Source organism: Triturus cristatus, chromosome 1_2 (assembly GCF_964204655.1).
Source record: "Triturus cristatus chromosome 1_2, aTriCri1.1, whole genome shotgun sequence".
Classification (NCBI taxonomy): domain Eukaryota; kingdom Metazoa; phylum Chordata; class Amphibia; order Caudata; family Salamandridae; genus Triturus; species Triturus cristatus.
In genome coordinates this window covers 1095114666-1095133334 of record NC_140580.1, presented here as the reverse complement: position 1 = coordinate 1095133334, position 18669 = coordinate 1095114666, and the positions used below count along the sequence as shown (strand labels likewise).

The 18669-nt window shown below is 49.0% G+C and overlaps 1 protein-coding gene across 8 annotated transcripts in view; it reads right to left on the bottom strand.

The window, feature by feature from the left end:
• The window catches only part of DAB2IP (DAB2 interacting protein), a 1477580-nt gene that overhangs the window by 579212 nt on the left and 879699 nt on the right, over positions 1 to 18669 (bottom strand). For all 8 annotated transcript variants that reach the window (XM_085613689.1, XM_085613692.1, XM_085613691.1 and 5 more), the window contains one exon: positions 6358 to 6476. In XM_085613689.1, coding sequence (XP_085469815.1) covers positions 6358 to 6476 — 119 coding nt within the window. The remainder of the gene's footprint in view (positions 1 to 6357; positions 6477 to 18669) is intronic.

The window sequence follows — 18669 nt, the reverse complement described above, 5'->3', positions numbered from 1 at the left end:
CCTACAGTGGCAAATATCCTTGCACCAAAACACCTTGCCTAGTGTGACAAATATCCTTGAACTAAAAACACCTTGCCTAGTGTGGCACCTATGCTTGCACTAAAAGCACCTTGCCTTGTGCGGCAAATATCCTTGCACCAAATCACCTTGCCTAGTGTGGCAAATATCCTTGCACCAGAACGCCTCTCCCAGTGTGGCAAATATCTGCATACCAGTCCTGCTAACTTCCTCTCAGGTCAATGCAGGCTCTTGGATTCCTCTCTCTTGGCTCCCACACCAGTAATAATCATTCCCTCAACAGGCATTGTCAAGCCACAAACAACCTTGCAAACATGGTTTTCAGATATGTTAGTGGCCTTACTTGCCCAAGGACATCTGACCTTGATTTTGGCCACCTTACTGGGAGAAGCAGCATAACACAGAGGACCACCAGCACATTTACTGGCTGTGCCTTTAGTTTCTGGTTGGCAAGTGAATGCAGGTATGACTGCCACGTCCCTCCACTTGAACCCTCAGCCTCTCCACTGCACGCACGCACTATGGAGATGGTTGAAGGAGAAACCGTATAGCGCCTTAAGTGTAACCGCAATCAATCTCATTTCATGTTTCCGTGCCTCGGTTTCTAATAATGCACCCACAGAAACATCCCGAACACGAGCAATGTGCACTGTGTGCCTTTAACTGAAAATTATGTTTACTGAGATAGCGCCTAGAGGCAAAGTTCAGTTCAGAGTGCAGAGCTATGCGAGACTCCTTAGTCACTCACAGACTACTCGATCAGTTAAAATCTTGCACATCATTATTCAATGCATAACACAATAAAAACAATACCTGTAGATTCTATGCTTCGTCACTCTCATTTAGGCACCCCATATAATTCAAAGGAAGAAAGTTCAGCAGTCTGCACAAGACGCCATTGGTTGGCTGGGAGTTGTGGCTGTGTGGTGTTGTGCCATGAGGGATCTTTGATGTGCACATTCAGTAACACCAATGTTATTCACTACCTGAGTGAGAGGGCGCATGTGGAAGGCTTGGAAGATGACAGCGTGGGAAAAGAGAGCTCAGAAGATACATGGGAGAGGGTGGCCCTCTGGAGAAGAGGGAGGTACTAGAGGTCTGAGTGATGGTAGAGGCAGAGCTCTGAAGGTCTGGGGAAAGGAGGGCTTCTGGAGCCCTGGAGAGAGGGCAGGTTGTCGAGGTAGAGCGGTGGTTGTGAAGGGCTGGTCCTCGGGGTGGCTTCTGGAACGCTGGAGAGAGGGCAGGTTGTCGAGGTATAGTGGTGGTTGTGAAGGGCTGGTCATCGGGGTGGCTTCTGGAGCCCTGGAGAGAGGGCAGGTTGTCGAGGTAGAGCGGTGGTTGTGGAGGTCTGGTCATCGGGGTGGCTTCTGGAGGCGTGGAGCGAGGGCAGGTTGTCCAGGAGGAGCGGTGGTTATGAAGGTCTGATCATCGGGGTGGCTTCTGGAGCCCTGGAGAGAGGGCAGGTTGTCGAAGTAGAGAGGTGGTTGTGAAGGGATGGTCATCGGGGTGGCTTCTGGAGGAGTGGAGAGTGGGCAGGTTGTCGAGGTAGAGGGGTGGTTATGAAGGTCTGGTCATCGGGATGGCTTCTGGAGGCGTAGAGAGTGGGCAGGTTATCGAAGTGGAGGGGTGGTTGTGAAGGTCTGGTCATCGGGTGGCTTCTGGAGGTGTGGAGAGAGGGCAGGTTGTCGAGGTAGAGCGGTGGTTGTGTAGGTCTGGTCATCGGAGTGGCTTCTGGAGCCGTGGAGAGAGGGCAGGTTGTCGAAGTACAGGGGTGGTTGTGAAGGGCTGGTCATCGGGGGGGCTTCTGGAGGCGTGGAGAGTGGGCAGGTTATCGAGGTAGAGGGGTGGTTGTGTAGGTCTGGTCATCGGGGTGGCTTCTGGAGGCGTGGAGAGTGGGCAGGTTATCGAGGTAGAGGGGTGGTTGTGGAGGTCTGGTCATCGGGGTGGCTTCTTGGGGTAAGGAGAAAAGGTGGCTTGAGAAGTTGATGGTGAAAGGGTGGTTTCTGAAAGTGAGTGAGGTGATGGCTTTTGAATGATCGAAGAACCTGTGGTTTGTGAGGGTTTGAGCAAACAGTGGGTTTAAAAGGTTTGCGGCGAGGGTAGGCATGGATTCTGGGGAGAGGTGTGTAGGGCTGCTTTGCAGGGTGGCTTGTGAAGGTCTGCAGAGATGGTGGTGACTTGTGAAGGTCTGGGGTAGGAGAGTTGTGAGGATCTGTGCAGCAGGAGGAGTGTAACCCTTTGGGAGAGGGTGAATTATGAAGGCCAAGAGAGTGTGTGAATTGTGAAGGTCTGGGAGAGAGGTTGTTTTTGGAGGTCTGGCAGAGAGGGCGACTTGTGAAGATGAGGGGAGAGGGTGCATCCTGGAGGTCTGGGGAGACACTGGCTAGTGGACATCTGGGGGAGAAATGGGTTGTGATGGTCTAGGGGAAAGAGTACCTTGTGGAGATCCGTTTAGGGGTGGCTTGTGGAGGTCTCGGGAGAAGGGGTCTTGTAGAGGTCGGGGGGGGGCGCGTCCTGTCATGGTCTGAGGAGAAGGTGGCTTGTGGAGGCCTCAGAGAAAGGGTGGCTTGTGGAGATCCGTTTAGGGGTGGCTTGTGGAGGTCTCGGGAGAAGGGGTCTTGTAGAGGTCGGGGGCGCATCCTGTCATGGTCTGAGGAGAAGGTGGCTTGTGGAGGCCTCAGAGAAAGGGTGGCTTGTGGAAGCCTGGATAAAAGTTAGTACCAGCATCACGGTCAGGTCCTGGTTTGTAGGTGGGTGCTGCTTGTGGTATGTGGGTACTGATCTTTTACAGCGGAGAGCGGGGATGGTGAAAGGATGGGGGCTTGTAGATCTGGCGAGTGGATAGGTTGTGGTTCTTTTGGAAGTGGTATCGTGTAGTAGTTTTAAGAGAGCAATTGGCAGGTGTGGACACGGAGCATGCCTGCTTGGCCGAGGACCAGTGCCCTGCTTTGACAGGCGGATAGATGGGGGGGTCATCAGTTGTCTAGATTGGCAAACAGCCCCCAGGGAAGGCATACACATTTATCATAGACTCATACATTATTTGAACCCCCGCCCCAAAATAAAAAATCCTTCTGGAGATGGTTGGACTCACCAGCAGCACTCACTCGGTATAAATTGGGGGGTATGGAAACATTTTCCAGAGCTGCTATTAGCTCACAGTCCACCACTGGCAGTTGGAGGTCTGTGGGAGAGGGGCATTTATGTGCACCTGGCGAGGAGGTGGGATTTGTAAAGGTATAAAGGAGAGATATTCTTCTGTATGTCAGAGGAGTCGGTGGGTTATGGAATTTTGAAGGATATTGGTGCGTCTTGGGATCTGGGGAGAGTTGGTCTTGAGTGTAGGGCACGATTTCTTACTAATTCAGGGGTAAGGAGTGGCTGTCAGAGATCTGGAGGAGGGGGGCGCGTGGAGATCCAAGGCCGAGGGTACTTGTGAACATACTCATTGAGGTCTGGGAAGAGGGCGTTATTGGTTGAATAGAGCATGGCTTGTGAAGATGTGTAAGGGGGCCCTAAAGGTGTGAGGAAGAGCAGGCCAGGGAGGAGGAGGTTTCAGGAGGATTCTGAGGTCTATGGTGGGAGTGTAAGGGAGCACGGTGTGGATGGGTCTAGGTCAGTCGGCTGGTGGAGTGGCTGTCTGAGGATGTGAGTAGGAACAAGGGATGTCCAGGAATGGAGGGGTTGGGAGAGCCTGCAGCTTGGACTCTTCTCATGGAAGGGGGGGCGATGATCTGGGAGAAGAGGCTGTTGAGGGGGTCGGGGGGAGAAGAGCTTTTCTGATCTGAACTAAAGAATAATGGGCAGAGGAGAAGCTGAGGGGTTAGGGAGGGGTTGTGATGTCGCGAGAAAGAGGGAGGGTTTGGTACTATGTCCCAGCGGGGCTGCTGGGGTCTGGTGGAGAGGGAGATGGAACTGAGGAGAGGAGGGTGTGCGAGTCTACGGAAGAGGATGTCTCGGGTGGGACTCGGTGAGAGACGAGTTCTGGGGCAGAAGAGGTTGGTGATGGTTTGTGGTAAGAGGTCGCGTAAATCTGGGGGGCGGAGAACGTGTGTGGTGTGAAGAAAGGGCGTGTGTATGTGTTGACATGTGCGCTGGTGGGGGTCTGAAGAAAAAGATGCTTTTGGATTTCTGAGAGGTGGATTATGGTTGTTTGTAGAGGGGGCTGTAAGGAGCTTGCAAAATAAAGGGGTCTTTAGAGGTTGTAAACAGGTGGGTGGATGATGAGATTCTGGGGGAGGGCGTGTGTACTTTTGGCAGTGTGTGGGCTTGTCGACGTCTTGTGTTGGGGGTACTTGTGTACAGGATGGGTGACGAGGTCTGAGAGAGCGGTGGGCCTGTGCACATCGGGAAGGGGGGGCTGGTTGCAGTCTGGGGGTCACCTGTGTATAGGGTGGGCTGCTGGGATATGAGAGGGAGAGAGAGGTGGGCTTCTGTACATCTGGAAGAGGATGGGCTAGTTGCAGTCTGGGGTACAGGGTCACTTGTGTATAGGGTGGGCTGCTGGGGTGTGAGAGAGAGACAGAGAGAGGAGGGCTTGTGTACATCTGGCGGAGGGTGTGCTGGTTGCAGTCGGGTGTTCGGGGTCCTTGTGTACATATGGAAGAGGGTGGGCTGGTTGCAGTCTGGGGTTCGGGGTCACTTGTGTATAGGGTGGGTTTCTGTGGTATGAGAGAGACAGAGGCGGGCTTGTGTACATCTGGAAGCGTGTGGGCTGGTTTCAGTCTGGGGTTCGGTGTCACTGGTGTATAGGGTGGGCTGCTGGGATATGAGAGAGAGAGGAGGGCTTGTGTACATCTGGCGGAGGGTGGGCTGGTTGCAGTCGGGTGTTCGGGGTCCTTGTGTACATATGGAAGAGGGTGGGCTGGTTGCAGTCTGGGGTTCGGGGTCACTTGTGTATAGGGTGGGTTTCTGTGGTATGAGAGAGACAGAGGGGGGCTTGTGCACATCTGGAAGCGGATGGGCTGGTTTCAGTCTGGGTTCGGTGTCACTGGTGTATAGGGTGGGCTGCTGGGATATGAGAGGAAGAGGGAGGGGGGCTTCTGTACATCTGGCAGGGGGGGCTGGTTGCAGTCTGGGGTATGGGGTCACTTGTGTGTAGGGTGTGCTGAGGGGGTATGAAAGAGAGAGAGAGGTGGGCTTGTCACGCTTGTGTACATCCAGCGGAGGGTGGGCTAGTTGCAGTCTTGGGATCGGGGTCACTTGTGTACAGGGTGGGTTTCTGTGGTATGAGAGAGACAGAGGCGGGCTTGTGTACATCTGGAAGCGTGTGGGCTGGTTTCAGTCTGGGTTCGGTGTCACTGGTGTATAGGGTGGGCTGCTGGGATATGAGAGGGAGAGAGAGGGGGGGCTTGTGTACATCTGGCAGGGGTTGGGCTGGCTGCAGTCTGGGGTTCAGGGTCACCTGTGTATAGGGTGGGCTGCGGGGGTATGAGACAGAGGTGGGCTTGTGTACATCTGGCAGGGGGTGGGCTGGTTGCAGTCTGGGGTATGGGGTCACTTGTGTGTAGGGTGTGCTGAGGGGGTATGAAAGAGAGAGAAAGAGGTGGGCTTGTCACGCTTGTGTACATCCAGCGGAGGGTGGGCTGGTTGCAGTCTGGGGTATGAGGTCACTTGTGTGAAGGGTGGGCTGCTGGGATATGAGAGGGAGAGAGGTGGGCTTGTGTACATCTGGCAGGGGGTTGGCTGGTTGCAGTCTGGGGTACGGGGTCACTTGTGTGTAGGGTGGGCTGCGGGGGTATGAAGGAGAGAGAGAGAGAGGTGGGCTTGTCACGCTTGTGTACATCCAGCGGAGGGTGGGCTGGTTGCAGTCTTGAGATCGGGGTCACTTGTGTATAAGGTGGGCTGCTAGGATCGGGGAGAGAGGGCTAGGGAGGTGGGCTTCCGAACCTCTGGCAGAAAGTGGGCTAGCAGGACTCAGGGGGAAGAGGGACGGCTTTAGGGGTCTGGAGGAAGGGCACGTTGTGCACATCTGGCAGGAGGCGGGCTCTCAAATAATTCACAGACAACAGATAAGGACATGTTCTCACTCCATAGTAATCCAATGCATTCACCCCGCGGGGCTCGAGCCTCCGCCCGGGGAAGGGAAACGCTGCTTCCCTGCTTTTTAAATGAGCTCATCCCGCCTTTATTGATGGCCCTTCAGACTGAATGACAAAACCACTACATCTGGCTGCCCAGGGCGGCTGCAGTCTATCCGCTTGCACGCGCGTACAGGGCATATTATGGGCCACCCAAAGCCGTGGCCGCCTCAGAGCGCCCAGAGGCCACTGCATCCGACAGGCAGCGCTATGCACAGCTCCAGAATAAAGAGAAAGGCAGCTCTCGGGCTGGGCTCACCTGTCATTGTCGGTGTTCCTGAAGCCCGGTAGGATGTGTCGGAAGCTGTTGTTTCTGTCCAGCTTGGGTTGGCTCTTCGTCCTCTTAATGGAGCCCTTGAGGCGGCGGCTGAGAAAGCCCTGTGGGAGGCAGAGGGGGAGGTGGGGTTAGCGGGTGCTGGCACACGGGCTCCTGGGCGCATGGTCCCCGCGCTGCGCTGCCCTGTCCACCGCTGCCGCCAGCGCTGCGCGCACTGTCTCCAACATCTGCGCTCGGCGCGCACAGGCCAGCGCGCTGCGTCGACAGGAGACTCCCCAAAGCCTCTGTTGCCTTGGCAACCATCAGCTCGCATAAAAATACTGTCTGGGAGATGGGCTAGCATATTGCATCTCTCGCCGAGGTGAAACGTTCCCAGTTCATTCTGTTTATCAGAGCGCTTCCCATTGTACCCTCTCTGCCCCCCCCCCCCCCCCCCCCCCCCCCTTCCAGCGCTAGGTTTATTCGGGCGGGAATCTAGTCCTTGGAATACACACACACATTCATTTTGCATTTTCTCAATATTGTATTTGCATTTTCACATTGCTATGAGAAATATGTGCGGGCACCAGAATCATTATTACGAAAGTAACAATAATTTGTAATTTATACAGCGCATTTACCCAAACCACTTTCCAAGGACCATTTGTGAATACACGTATTATTACTAGATGAATAAAACGGCTGCCGTTTTGTCTCAGAAGGATGAAAGGCTGTTCGACCCTGCCAAGAATATAACCCACTAGCATTGTCCTTCAACTTACCGATTTAGGGAGCATACTCTCATCTGAAATATCTTGTTTACACATTTTATGAGTGCAGGTTCATTAATTCTGATAGGGATATATACCATTCATTCTGAATAATTTGTGTACCTTATTCATCATGTGACCTTGGTTCACATTTGCATGCGAAATCACACACATCTTTAATAAGTACTCAATATATCCTGGATGGATGAAAGAGCTCTCAACCCCGAGCCTTTCAAACATAGAATTTAGAAGTGAGGCTTCACTCACTGAGTTATCTTGTATTTATGTTATTGTCTTCCGGCTGTCGCTTGTGTCATTATTTAAATCAACAGTCGCGCTCCATGTGAGTGGAATTGTTGTTCTTTTTTTGGTGATCCTGCGGAGGAGGCTTGCATGTGCCTTTGATGTGATGGATTGCGCAATTTGTAAATATTTATGTTGCCAATTTAATTGCAGATATCCCTTGCATCACACACAAATGTCCCGACAGGGCAGGTCACAACCACTGACGACGTCACATTTAAGAACTCCCTTCAAGTTTGAGAGCGTTGCGTAATCATCTGGGCCATGGGTGCAAATGTCTCATAAAATGAACGCGGCCTGCAAGAAAGTTACTCCAGGGACTAGGGCTCCTCCCACTTACTCCGAATCCCATTACCGCAATTCCTTAAATGAAGGGTGCGCCCACGATAGGGCTTGTGGTACTGAGGAGCGGGGTCATTGTTACCTAAAGTATGAACCAACATATGTATCAACGGCACTGACCGCTTCTTGAGCAGCCCCACTGGCACAATGTGCCTGTGGCGTGCCCGGTACCACCCTGGATTCAAGACCAGCATGGAATACTACGCTTTTCATTGCATACGGAAGAGCCAGTTCTAAAGACAGCAGCACCCCTGATATTTCAAGTAACTTCCTCGGTGAGTAGGGCAGGATCTCTGGCATGTCCAGCAGAATCCCGGGCACACTGAAATGCCCTCTGGCCATTAGGATGGGTAATAATAGACACCTCTTGTACAGTGCCGTGCTGCCCTAAGGGGTGGGTGTTCACTACAAATACATGTGTTATGTTATGTTTTGTTACGTTATTGCGCAATACCCAGGCATAGAGAGCATTTGCCATATTTAGCAATCCGCTCGCATTTCGAGCAGCACCATGGCATAATGAGCAGCTCCCTATATTCCAAGCAGTAGCCTATATGTATCAGCTGCGAGCACATGGATGTATGTGGGAGCGCCCTGCTGGCATACTGAGTAATCCCCTCGCACACTGAGAAACACCCTGGCACATCGAGTAGGACGCTGGTGTGTTGAGCATGGCATGGGCACACTCTAGCCATATCTCTTAACCTCTGGCTATTGTGTGTATGCAGCGCTCTAAAGCACTGAGCAGCTTCCAGGCACACTGGACTCAGCCCCATCATGCTGCGCATGTGTGGTCATGGGAGCAGCCGCCTGGCAAAGCGAGCATCTTCTTTCCAGATCGAGCAGCCATGCGATAAACCCAGAAATGCTCAGTCACACTCAGCAGAATTCCAGCATGCTGTGCAAGGTCTGGCCCTACTGACCACTCTATTCCTACCTTTTGATTCACTCCTATGATCCCCTCCAGGCCTTAACAGGATTCGACACGAGACAATGCTGTTTATTGAAATAATGTGTGTCCGATTGCAGCATGATAAATGTTGTAAAGCACTCTGATACCTTCGGGTCTGGCCAGCGCTATATAAGACTCTTAAATAAATAAATAACAATAGAGGTTGGTTCAATGGAATATTCATCTCCCTTCGCCCCTTGGGATGTGCCCTGTCTTATGGCGCACCCACCCTCCATCTTAACCATCCCCCTGGCATACAGAGCAGCCCATTGGTATTTTGGTAGGACCCATCTAACAATGATTTAGCTTTTTTTACATTTATTTAGATTATTGAAAGTTGCGCCTCGTCATAGTGGGTAACAGGGTGAGCCAATCAGCAGAGAGATGACACAGAAAAAGCCAGATCTATGCTGCAGAGGATTGAGTCATGCAGATCATATAAGGTGCTCTACAAATCAAATCAGATTCCTATATTGATCAGTGTCTTGAAATATTTGAGCACCACCAATATTTGAATGACGGCAACCACCTGCCAGATGACAGATCACCATCCTAGGACGGCTTTACCCCGACGCATGATGAAGCGACTTTGATGACAGTTCTCTCTTCCGCGTTGATGTCTTAGATGAAGTGTTTTCAAGCACGGACACAGTGCTGTGCAATGCATCTACTGCAGCACAATAATGCTGTTTGTCAGAGCACAGGAGTCTCTGCTGGGGACAATGCACAGGGAAGCATTCATTCCATGGCACTGACCTTTGCCTGAGGCCCCTGCTCATTGATGGACAGTCTTCCTTTGAGGCACCTGTAAATATTTGCAGCTACAAAGAAACAATGCTGCGGAGATTGAGCCAGGGGGTAGTATTGATTATTTCAGAAGTTTCCCTTAAGAGAAAGCAGTTGATGACAAGTGCACTGTTCGACCCAACTTTACAAATATTTCATATGTTTTAAAGGTTAACCGCTCCCTTCACCCACACCACGCTTGCCCAATATTTCAAGGGCGGTCCAGAGCCCTTGTTGTTGATTGGAAATGGCAGGAGTGGCTTGTGTGTAGGAAAGGGCGGGTACACAGTGAAAAGGGCAGCCAATGAGGTAAGCACATGAAGAATTTCTACTCTTGCGCTCCAGCTTCGACGACACTCTCTAGGCTCTTCTGTCAGCCCGTATTACTGACCGACTTCTCCGAAGAGGGTAGGACTGCGCTTCTCTGCTCGCCCGACGAATGCCTCAGGGAGGTGGGTTTGCAGTTTTTCTACTTCAAGATATTGAATAACTGGCACTACACACCTCTTAGTTTACACAGGGACATTCCCTCCCATCCTGACGGCTAACAATGCTGCCATTCTAAGTGTGACCTGTTCCACATACACGTCATGTCCCACAACATCGAATTACACAATCGTATTCTGGAAGAGATGATCTACAAAGAGTGACCAGTGGATCACCAGATCTACACAACTGCCAGTACATAGTGACACGATTGATGTACTGGCTTAGGTCAGACTCTTCTTTGGCTGTTGACAGCTCTGGCTGTTGACAAACTCTGTATTGGAGGCATTGGAGAAAGGCTACTATGAAAGATAATATATCATAAAGTTACAAATTGCTGAGGGTAACCACTTACAAGAACATGATTCATGAGGTCCAAGAGTAAATGAGCATCTTTTCGAAAATATGGGACCCTTCCCTCCCATTTGAAACTCCTGCATTAGGTGACTAACCTACTTGGGCAGGAGGTGGGTGAGTGTCCCACACAGGACCACCATACTCCTTGAGCATCTGGCTTTCATCTCCATCCCTCTGTTTGTCCCATACTTAGGCCACGTATGTGGTCTGATACTCCAAGAGGGAGATTATATGTCACAGGAGATAGGATTCATGCATAGTGTCCATGTCTTGTTGCGCATATTAGATTCATGGATTGAGGTTGATGTCAAATATCTTCACTTTCCTCCCCCCACCTTATCTCCCCTTCTCCCCACAGTTGCCTGTGTCTCTTTGGACTTTTAGTTCCTCGAGAAGACGTTTTGCTCCGATATACATGACGCTCCAGCTATACTGTGCGCATTCATCGTTGTCGAGTGAGGGCGATGACAATATTCTGACAAAAACAAGCCACTCTATATCTCTTCTTCCTTCTGTATCACGAATGGCATTTTTTAAATCAGTTGATATGTACAAAAGAGGACTTCCTGTGGATCACTTTTCTTGTTCTTTATATCTCTTTTTCATTGCTTTTCATTCAATATTTTCTTTCTTTCTGTACAACAAAAATGTTTCCAAATAAAAAGAATTTCTATAAGCTTCCCACGTTGTGTCAAAGAATACAGCTTGCTCAGGCGGAACGTCCTCCTAAGCCCGGTGGGTGTGGCCAGTACTTTGTTTCTTGCATGGATGAATTCCAGTGGACCTGTTGGAAATTGCCTTTTCTTATGAATCGGAGCTCAGAATTGTGGGAACCTCTCTTCCCCTTTCAACAGGCAAAGTGGACTATCATATAAGGAGCTAGTTCCAAAGATTTGAAGATTTTTCCTTACGGTAGCAACGCTAACATAGAAAGTTTTACTTTCCATAAGAAAGCATTCTTGGGGAACAGGGACAAACGCCAAGTCTATCCCTTAAACGACACCCCCCTGGCAGCTTCATTAATTTAAGTGGATGTCCCCACTCTGAAGTTATTAGTGAAGTTCAGAGTTACTGGCTGCCCTATCAACCAATGTACCTGACCTTCTGCAGCTCAAGCCGGTTACGGGTTCGGAAGATTGTTTTACTTGAGACCTTCAACACGCAGACAGAAGAAGACTCCCAGGAGGCCCACACACCTACTTGAATCCAAAAACGTGAACTCATAGGTCAGCCAGGAGGGTGCTTAGGTCCCAGTCAATGCATGGAAGTCACTGGCATATTAAAATGTGTTTTGTCTTTCCTTTAGGATGAGATTAAAGACCTTTTCCAAATGTTTTACAATTGTTCATTTTTTTTCTATCTATATAACTTTACATTGCTATATTTAATTTCCTTCATTTTGTGTGACATTTTCTTACCTATTTAAATTATTATAACCAACTAGGTTTGTACCGTTTAAGTTCCATATTTGTTAGCAGTATTGTTGTTTGGTTGTTGCACATATACTAGATGCTCGGAGAAATGCCTTAATGTGGCCAATTTACCAAGGATGAGCCAGGTAACCCTAAACCAGTTTAACTTTGAGGATTATTTTGCTTTGGCATTGTGGGAGTTTAGTCACATCTCAAATCAAGTTAATACTTTCCTTAGCCTAGTACTCAAATTCCCTCCACGGAGGAACAGCCAGGGAGAAAATGTCACCCATGCAGGATCAAATCCTCTTACAGCCCTGTGACCACTAGGCGGACTCAATACAATGTAGAAATGTCTACAGGGATGCTTTTCCCATCCCTTGACTTTATTAAGTTTGCACAGACACTTTTTCAGCTGTGCTGTCTTACAACATACACCAAGGAATCCCGCCAGCCAGGTCAGTCATCTTCCAGTTATGATGGGAACAATGTCTAATGGGCTGTTTGTTTTTCCTTGCGTCCTGATGCTCTACCTAATGAGAGCATTAACAGTCACCTTTCTCTAAGTAGCACAATAAAAAAGTATTGCTTGTGAAATGCCTTTCATTCGTGGCAATAGCAAGTGATTTGCAAAGCCAATTCAAATCATAAGCGATTGAGCAATATGCAAAAAAAGAAGCTAAGATGATACCATGCATGTTAATGTAAGCACGGCACGTCCACTCTAAGACTAGGAGCAAAGAGACGCCGAGCTAACTTACTTTATGCAAAAACCATCATCGCCTTCCTGTATCTCTACATCCATTGCCCCTCCGCCACATCGCTTCAACAGATCTATTCACAGGATCTTTGGGATCCTTTGCTGCAGTTGAATATAGACAAGGAGCCCAATGCATAAAGCAGAGGATTATCTGTTTGTGGCATCTAAAAGTATCCTGGGTTATGGCAGTGTCAGGGAAACTAATGGAACTGCATTAAAAATCACTTCCAAAGATTTTTGAAGTCAATCCTGGCAATTCATTATTCACTGTAGCTCGGATTTTTGTTCAAATCTTCAACTTGACCATGGACCAAGGACGGCTCATTTGATATAGAGCCAGAATTAGAGTTTGGAGAATCACAAACTTAGTGGAGTATATACTCTGCCAAACGACCATCTGCCTGCTCTATGAGGAGTTGGGTGGACCATCAGGTTTCCAACAGCAGTAACCCAACTGGCTTCACCGTCAGAAATTTACATTGATGGCCTGACAGTGTAAGGGTTTTCGGAGTAAGAACAGGCTGTCCTATTTCAACCAGACAGGCTGATGTCCTTTGTTACTGTTTGGGACCATCAGGAAAAACCTGGTGGTTCAGAACAGAAGAAAATACTAATGACTACCACTCCATGGGAGAAGACACCCAGGGTGTCCAAGTCATTCAAGCAATCAATCAAACATTTATAGAGCGCTGCAAATCACCAGAGAAGGTCTTGAGGCACTGGAGCTATTTGCTGCTGTGTGGGGGTTCAAACATCCAGGTCTTTAATTCTCTTCTGAATTGTTGGAGCGACCGTGCGGTCCTGAGGTGCAGGATAAGGTCAATCCAAGCCTTGGCTGCAAGGTGCGTGAAAAAGTTGTTCTCCGGTGTTGGCTCGATGGATCCATGGGGTGTCTGCGAGGGAGAGGCAAGCTAAACGAAGGTGTCTGGTCGGTTGGTGGAGTGTTAGGCATTTGTTGATGTATGCTGGTCCTACGTTTGCAGGCCTAGTAGGTGTGGTTCAGCATCTTGAACTGGCATCTCTTCTGAATTGGGAGCCAGTGTAGTTTCTTGAGATGTGGGGTGGTGTGGGTCCTTCTGGGAGGTCAAGTAGGAGTCTTGCTGCTGAGTTCTTTATTGTCTGGAATCTCTTCAGGAGGCGTGCAGTGTTTCCTTGTAGATATAGTTTCCTTAGTCCAGTCTGCTGATGATGAGGGCCTGAGTGACGGTCCTTCCAGTGTTTGCCGCGAGCCACCTGCAGATCTTGAAGAGCATGCAAAGGGTATGGAAGCAGGTGGATGAGACCGCGTTGGCTTGCTTCTCCATGGATAACTTGCTATCCAGGATGATGCCAAGGATGCGGGTGTGGTCTGTTGGAGTGAGGGGTGTGCTGAGCTCTGTGGGCCACCATGTGTCGGTCTATGGTGAGGTGCTGTTCTCAAAGATAAGGACTTCCATTTCCTTGGTGTTGAGTTTGAGACTGTTGTCCTCCATCCAGTCGGTGACAGTTAGCTTTAGTGGTGGAGGGATCTTCAGGCAGGGAGATGATGAGCTGTGTGTCGTCAGTGTAGGAGATGATATTGAGTCCATGTGAGCTGATGGTGGCAGCCAGCGGGTGTCATATCGGTGTTAAAGAAGGTTGGGCTGAGGAACGGTCCCTGGGGGACTATGCAGATGATCTTTTTGGGTTCTGATGTGTGCGTTTGGTGGAGTATAGTTCCTCGATGAACCTGCTTTCTCTTTTGCTTTGTTCTTTGACCTTGGCTGTCTCGGCGATGGCGTCGGCACATTCTGTGATCTACATGGAGACGCTCTTAGCTGCTTGTTCAGGTTTGTGTGTAGAGTTGGGAGCAGAGAGTGTCATTCCACTAGTCTTCTGATACATATCCCAGCCTCTTCGCATGGATCTGGGGGGCATGGTTCCGGGGTAGGTGGGTCCTGAGATGGTGAAGTGTACACTGTTGTGGTTGGACCAGATGAGTAGTGGTGTGTATGTACCTGGCTCTGTCTCTGGAGGTGAAGATGGGGTCAAGCGCGTGTCCTACGATGTGCGTAGGGTTGGTAATGAACTGCTTGAGGCGGATATTGCTCAGGCTTTCCAGGAGGTCAGTGAAGTTGGCGTCACTGGGGTTGTCAAGGTGTAAGTTGAGGTCTCCTAGGAAGATGTGATGCTCGGAGTCGACTGCGAGCGGGGCGATGAGTCCCGGGATGGTATTGCAGAAGCTGGGGATTGGTCCTGATGGTTTGTAGGCAAGGGTGCCTCTGATGGTGCTTTTTCCGTCTATGTGTAGTTGAAACTTGAGGTGTTCCATTGCTGGTGTCAGGTCATCAGAGGATGTCATGCAGTGGATGTTGTCCCTGTAGATAATGGCTATTCCACCTCTACGCTTGTTAGTTCAGTCCCTGTGTGTTGTCTTGTAACACTCGGGGATGGTGGTGGCAATGTCTGGTGTGAAGGCAAGGTTTAGCCAGGTTTCTGTGAGGAAAATGATGTCTGGGATGAGGGAAGGGGTCATGTCCCAGATCTCCGTTGCGTGTTTACCAAGTGACCGTACGTTGAGTAGGATGCACCAGAGTTGTGATGTTGTGGTCTCAGTTGATGTAGTGGGTGCGGCCACGTTTGCGATTTCGCTGGTGCCATTGATTGCTTCAGTGCTGAAGGTGAGGCAGGAGAATGGTCTGCTGGGGATGTGCAGGGATGTGCGGCAGCAGTGGTTGTTGGTGTGTCCGGGGTTAAGGCCACGGAGGTCAGCAGCAGTGTGTCTTTGTGGGGTGGAAGAGCTAGGGGTAGTGGTGTTGGGCACAGTCTAGGCGTGGACGGGTGCAGACGGGCTTGCCCCTGGAGCACTTGCGGCACAGCCGCACCTGCGGCACAGCCTTACTGCGGCCTCTATTAAGTAGGTCATGAGAGGAGGGAGGGGTGGTGGGAGGTGGTAGGTGGGGCTAGGTGGGTGATGGGAAAGCAGGTGGCAGTGGAAATGAGAGAAACAAGGAAAAACTGGGCAAAAATGAGGGAAGAGCAGGGTAAGACACTAAGGAAAACGGGGGAAAGGAAGGAGAAAGCAGTAAAATGAGGCAAAAGCAAGAGAAAGAGATGCAGCAGTACTCAAGAGCTGGGCCTGGGAATTTGTTTCTCAAAAACAAACTGCTACGTTGGGACTTTGTTTTTAAAACACAAAAATGGTTGGCGAGCGGCTGTTCTAAACATGGCAGCCACTCATTAAACCTTTAGTGCCTTCAAATGAGTCACATTCAGCAGCTCTCGCGAAGTCACACAGATAATCCCTGGGCTGGTGGTGACCACTCGATATGATGGGTGGTAGTCCGTCGGTGTGGCGGATGTAATGTCTTCCGCCATCCTGACAGATGATGGACTGCCCGCCATTCTTGATATCAGGCACAAAGTCTACTTGAGGTTCGAAACAGTGTGTGTAACTACTCCTAAGTGTAGGCCTGGAGGAACTAGTTCATGTGACCGCTGACCGGCCAACATTTTCATGCTCTTCCAAGTTTGCTGGGGCTCATTAAACTCTTACCGAAGTTTGCAATAGGACGCCGGAGGTGGATGGAAAACCATAAAGTTCTAGAAAACAGGTTTTAAAGTCACAGCACTTCATGCCTTAAGGTATTCGCTGGAAGTAGCATCAGGTTCATGGTGGGTTAAAAAGAACAGCTGTAAAAATCTAAAGCTTATGTAAGAAATGTAAATCTTAAGCACTTACCAAGAATATATTACTTAAATAGCTCTTTCGGATATATGTGTGTTGTGATGCATGTCACAGATTCCAACCTTTTCTGGGAAAGATAATTGTGTCTTTGATTTATTTATTCAATTATTGAGAGTTTTATAAAGCAGTGAGCATGTACGTGACCCAGCGGTATCAGGACGCTGTACAGTATACAAAGGTTACAGTCAAAATGGATTAAAATATAAATACAGTGTGGGAGAATATGTACAAAGATTGGATGCAGGGGAGAGAAAGAGGGAGAGAATCAGTTCAACACCCTGGACTGGTTCATGGATAATGTCAGGTCAGTTCATCAAATATCTTTAAAACAAATTTAATTTAATGCTCTTCAAGCAAGAAGCAAGGGAGGGTGTGTGTGAATTTCTGGAGGTCGTGAGTTCAAGATCCTTGGAGTGTTTCTGGTGAAGCAAGGTAAGTTGGCTCTCTCTTTCTTGAAACGAGGCAGCTCAAGGTGTAGCGTGTCCAAGATACTCAAGGAGCGGCTGCCTCTGGAGAGGGTGAGTTGCAAACCCATGTATTCAGGGGTCCCAAGATGGGGAGCTTTGTGAGTAACGCAAGCCACTTTGAAAATACATTGCGCTTTAATTGGGAGCCAGTTGACAGTGAGCAACACAGAGCCATGTTGTCCAAAGCCCGTGGCTCCCGGGACTAGCCTTGAAGCCGCATTGAACATGGCATTCATGGATGCGAGGTGAGATTTCAGTGTGCCGGCTAGAACCATAGTATCATAGTTATGCTTAGAGGTTACAAGCACCTCTATGACATTTTGGAAGTCATGTGACATCATGAAAGTTTTGACCTTCTTTAGAAGTCTGAGTAAGAGAGGATGTGGCCTAACAGCTAGGGCAGTCAACCTCAAATCTGGGGAACTGGGTTTGAGTATCGGCAACAACGCTCTACATCCTTTGTATCTCCCTATGCCTAGCAAAAATGAATGTGTCCTTGTGTAATGCAACTGGTGCTCATGTAAAGCGCTCTGATACCCAATATCTTCCGGTCAAGTTTGTGCTATATAAAACTCTGGAAAGAAAAAAAAGTATAAGGCACATTTAGCCATGGAGTTGATATGGGTAAGAATGTTTAGGTTTTTATCCAGTGTTATTCCAAGGGATGTGGAGCAGTCAATGATATTGGGAGTGAAACTGAGTCCATCAAGGCATCTTAACCAGACTTCAGTTTGGAGAGCATTGTCCAGGGGAGAAATGACGAGGAATTCCATCATCAGAGGATTTAGTTTTAAGTGATTGACCGCACATTAATTGTAATTTTCTTTTTTTTTCGTGCCTGGGAACAAGATTTCTAGTTGAAGAAATCACTTCTCTGCCATACCAACAAAATATAGGGCTGTTAAATACCACCTTGGCTACACTGTACTCCTGCAGAATGTATGACTACATTCATGTGTGTTTCCAGGGTTGGAATGTGTCATGAAAAAGTCTGGACATGCTGACCGGTTGTTGGTATTTCAAGATGTTTTGCGTGGCGGTACCCAACTCGGGCACATAATCGTATAGGAAAAATATTCCCACCCTTAAACTTACGCTTAGAGTCTCAGTAGGATTTCAACTAAATCCTGATTCGCCTGTTGAAAGGAGTTACCGGCCGAATCAGGATTACAAGTTTTTCAGGAACATTGCAGATCCATTGTTTCATCCCCTCCCTCTCTAACGTATTTCTCCAGCAAAAAACGAGGGGAAATCTGCTGTGGTAAAGTATCAGGAATGAAAGAAAATGTGTGGTAATAGTTCGAGAAATACAGATTTTTCACTGTTATTTACAGTTCCAGGGTTCAAAACATGTAAAGCTATAAGGCTACCAAACTTTAGATATTTTGCATGGGAAACAGCCTTTACATCGCAGCTCAAACAATGCCGTGCCTTAACAACACGGCCGAACCACAAATGCATCTTTACAATCCATTCCTTTACCGCGCATGCCTTAAGGAAAGCGTTGCTGGACTTAAAGTCCAACACTTTCCCTACTGTTGTGCAGACTGGAGTTGGAATAGTAAGCTATAGGATTCCAAAGGGCAGCACTTTCCCTAGGCAAGTCGTTGTAACCAGGACCTCTTAAGGAGGGTGTTACCTGAATTTACATGAAAATGAGCAAATCCTGGCTGCAGGAAAGTTGGATCTACTTCTTATGGCTACCCCCACTTTTTGCTTGATGTCTCTCTGTTTTTGACTAGTCTGACTGGGATCCTGCTAATCAGGACCTTAGTCTATCTGCTTTCTCCCTTAAATAGTCATGCATGTACTTTTGTACACTCAAGATTGGATACTGGTGTACCCCTATAAGTCTCTAATATATGGTACCCATGTACCCAGGGCATAGGTATCCCAGAGGCCTTCCATGGGCTGAAGCATGTATCATGCCACCACTCGAGGTCTGCTACTGCAGCCTGTGTAAGATGGTGCTTG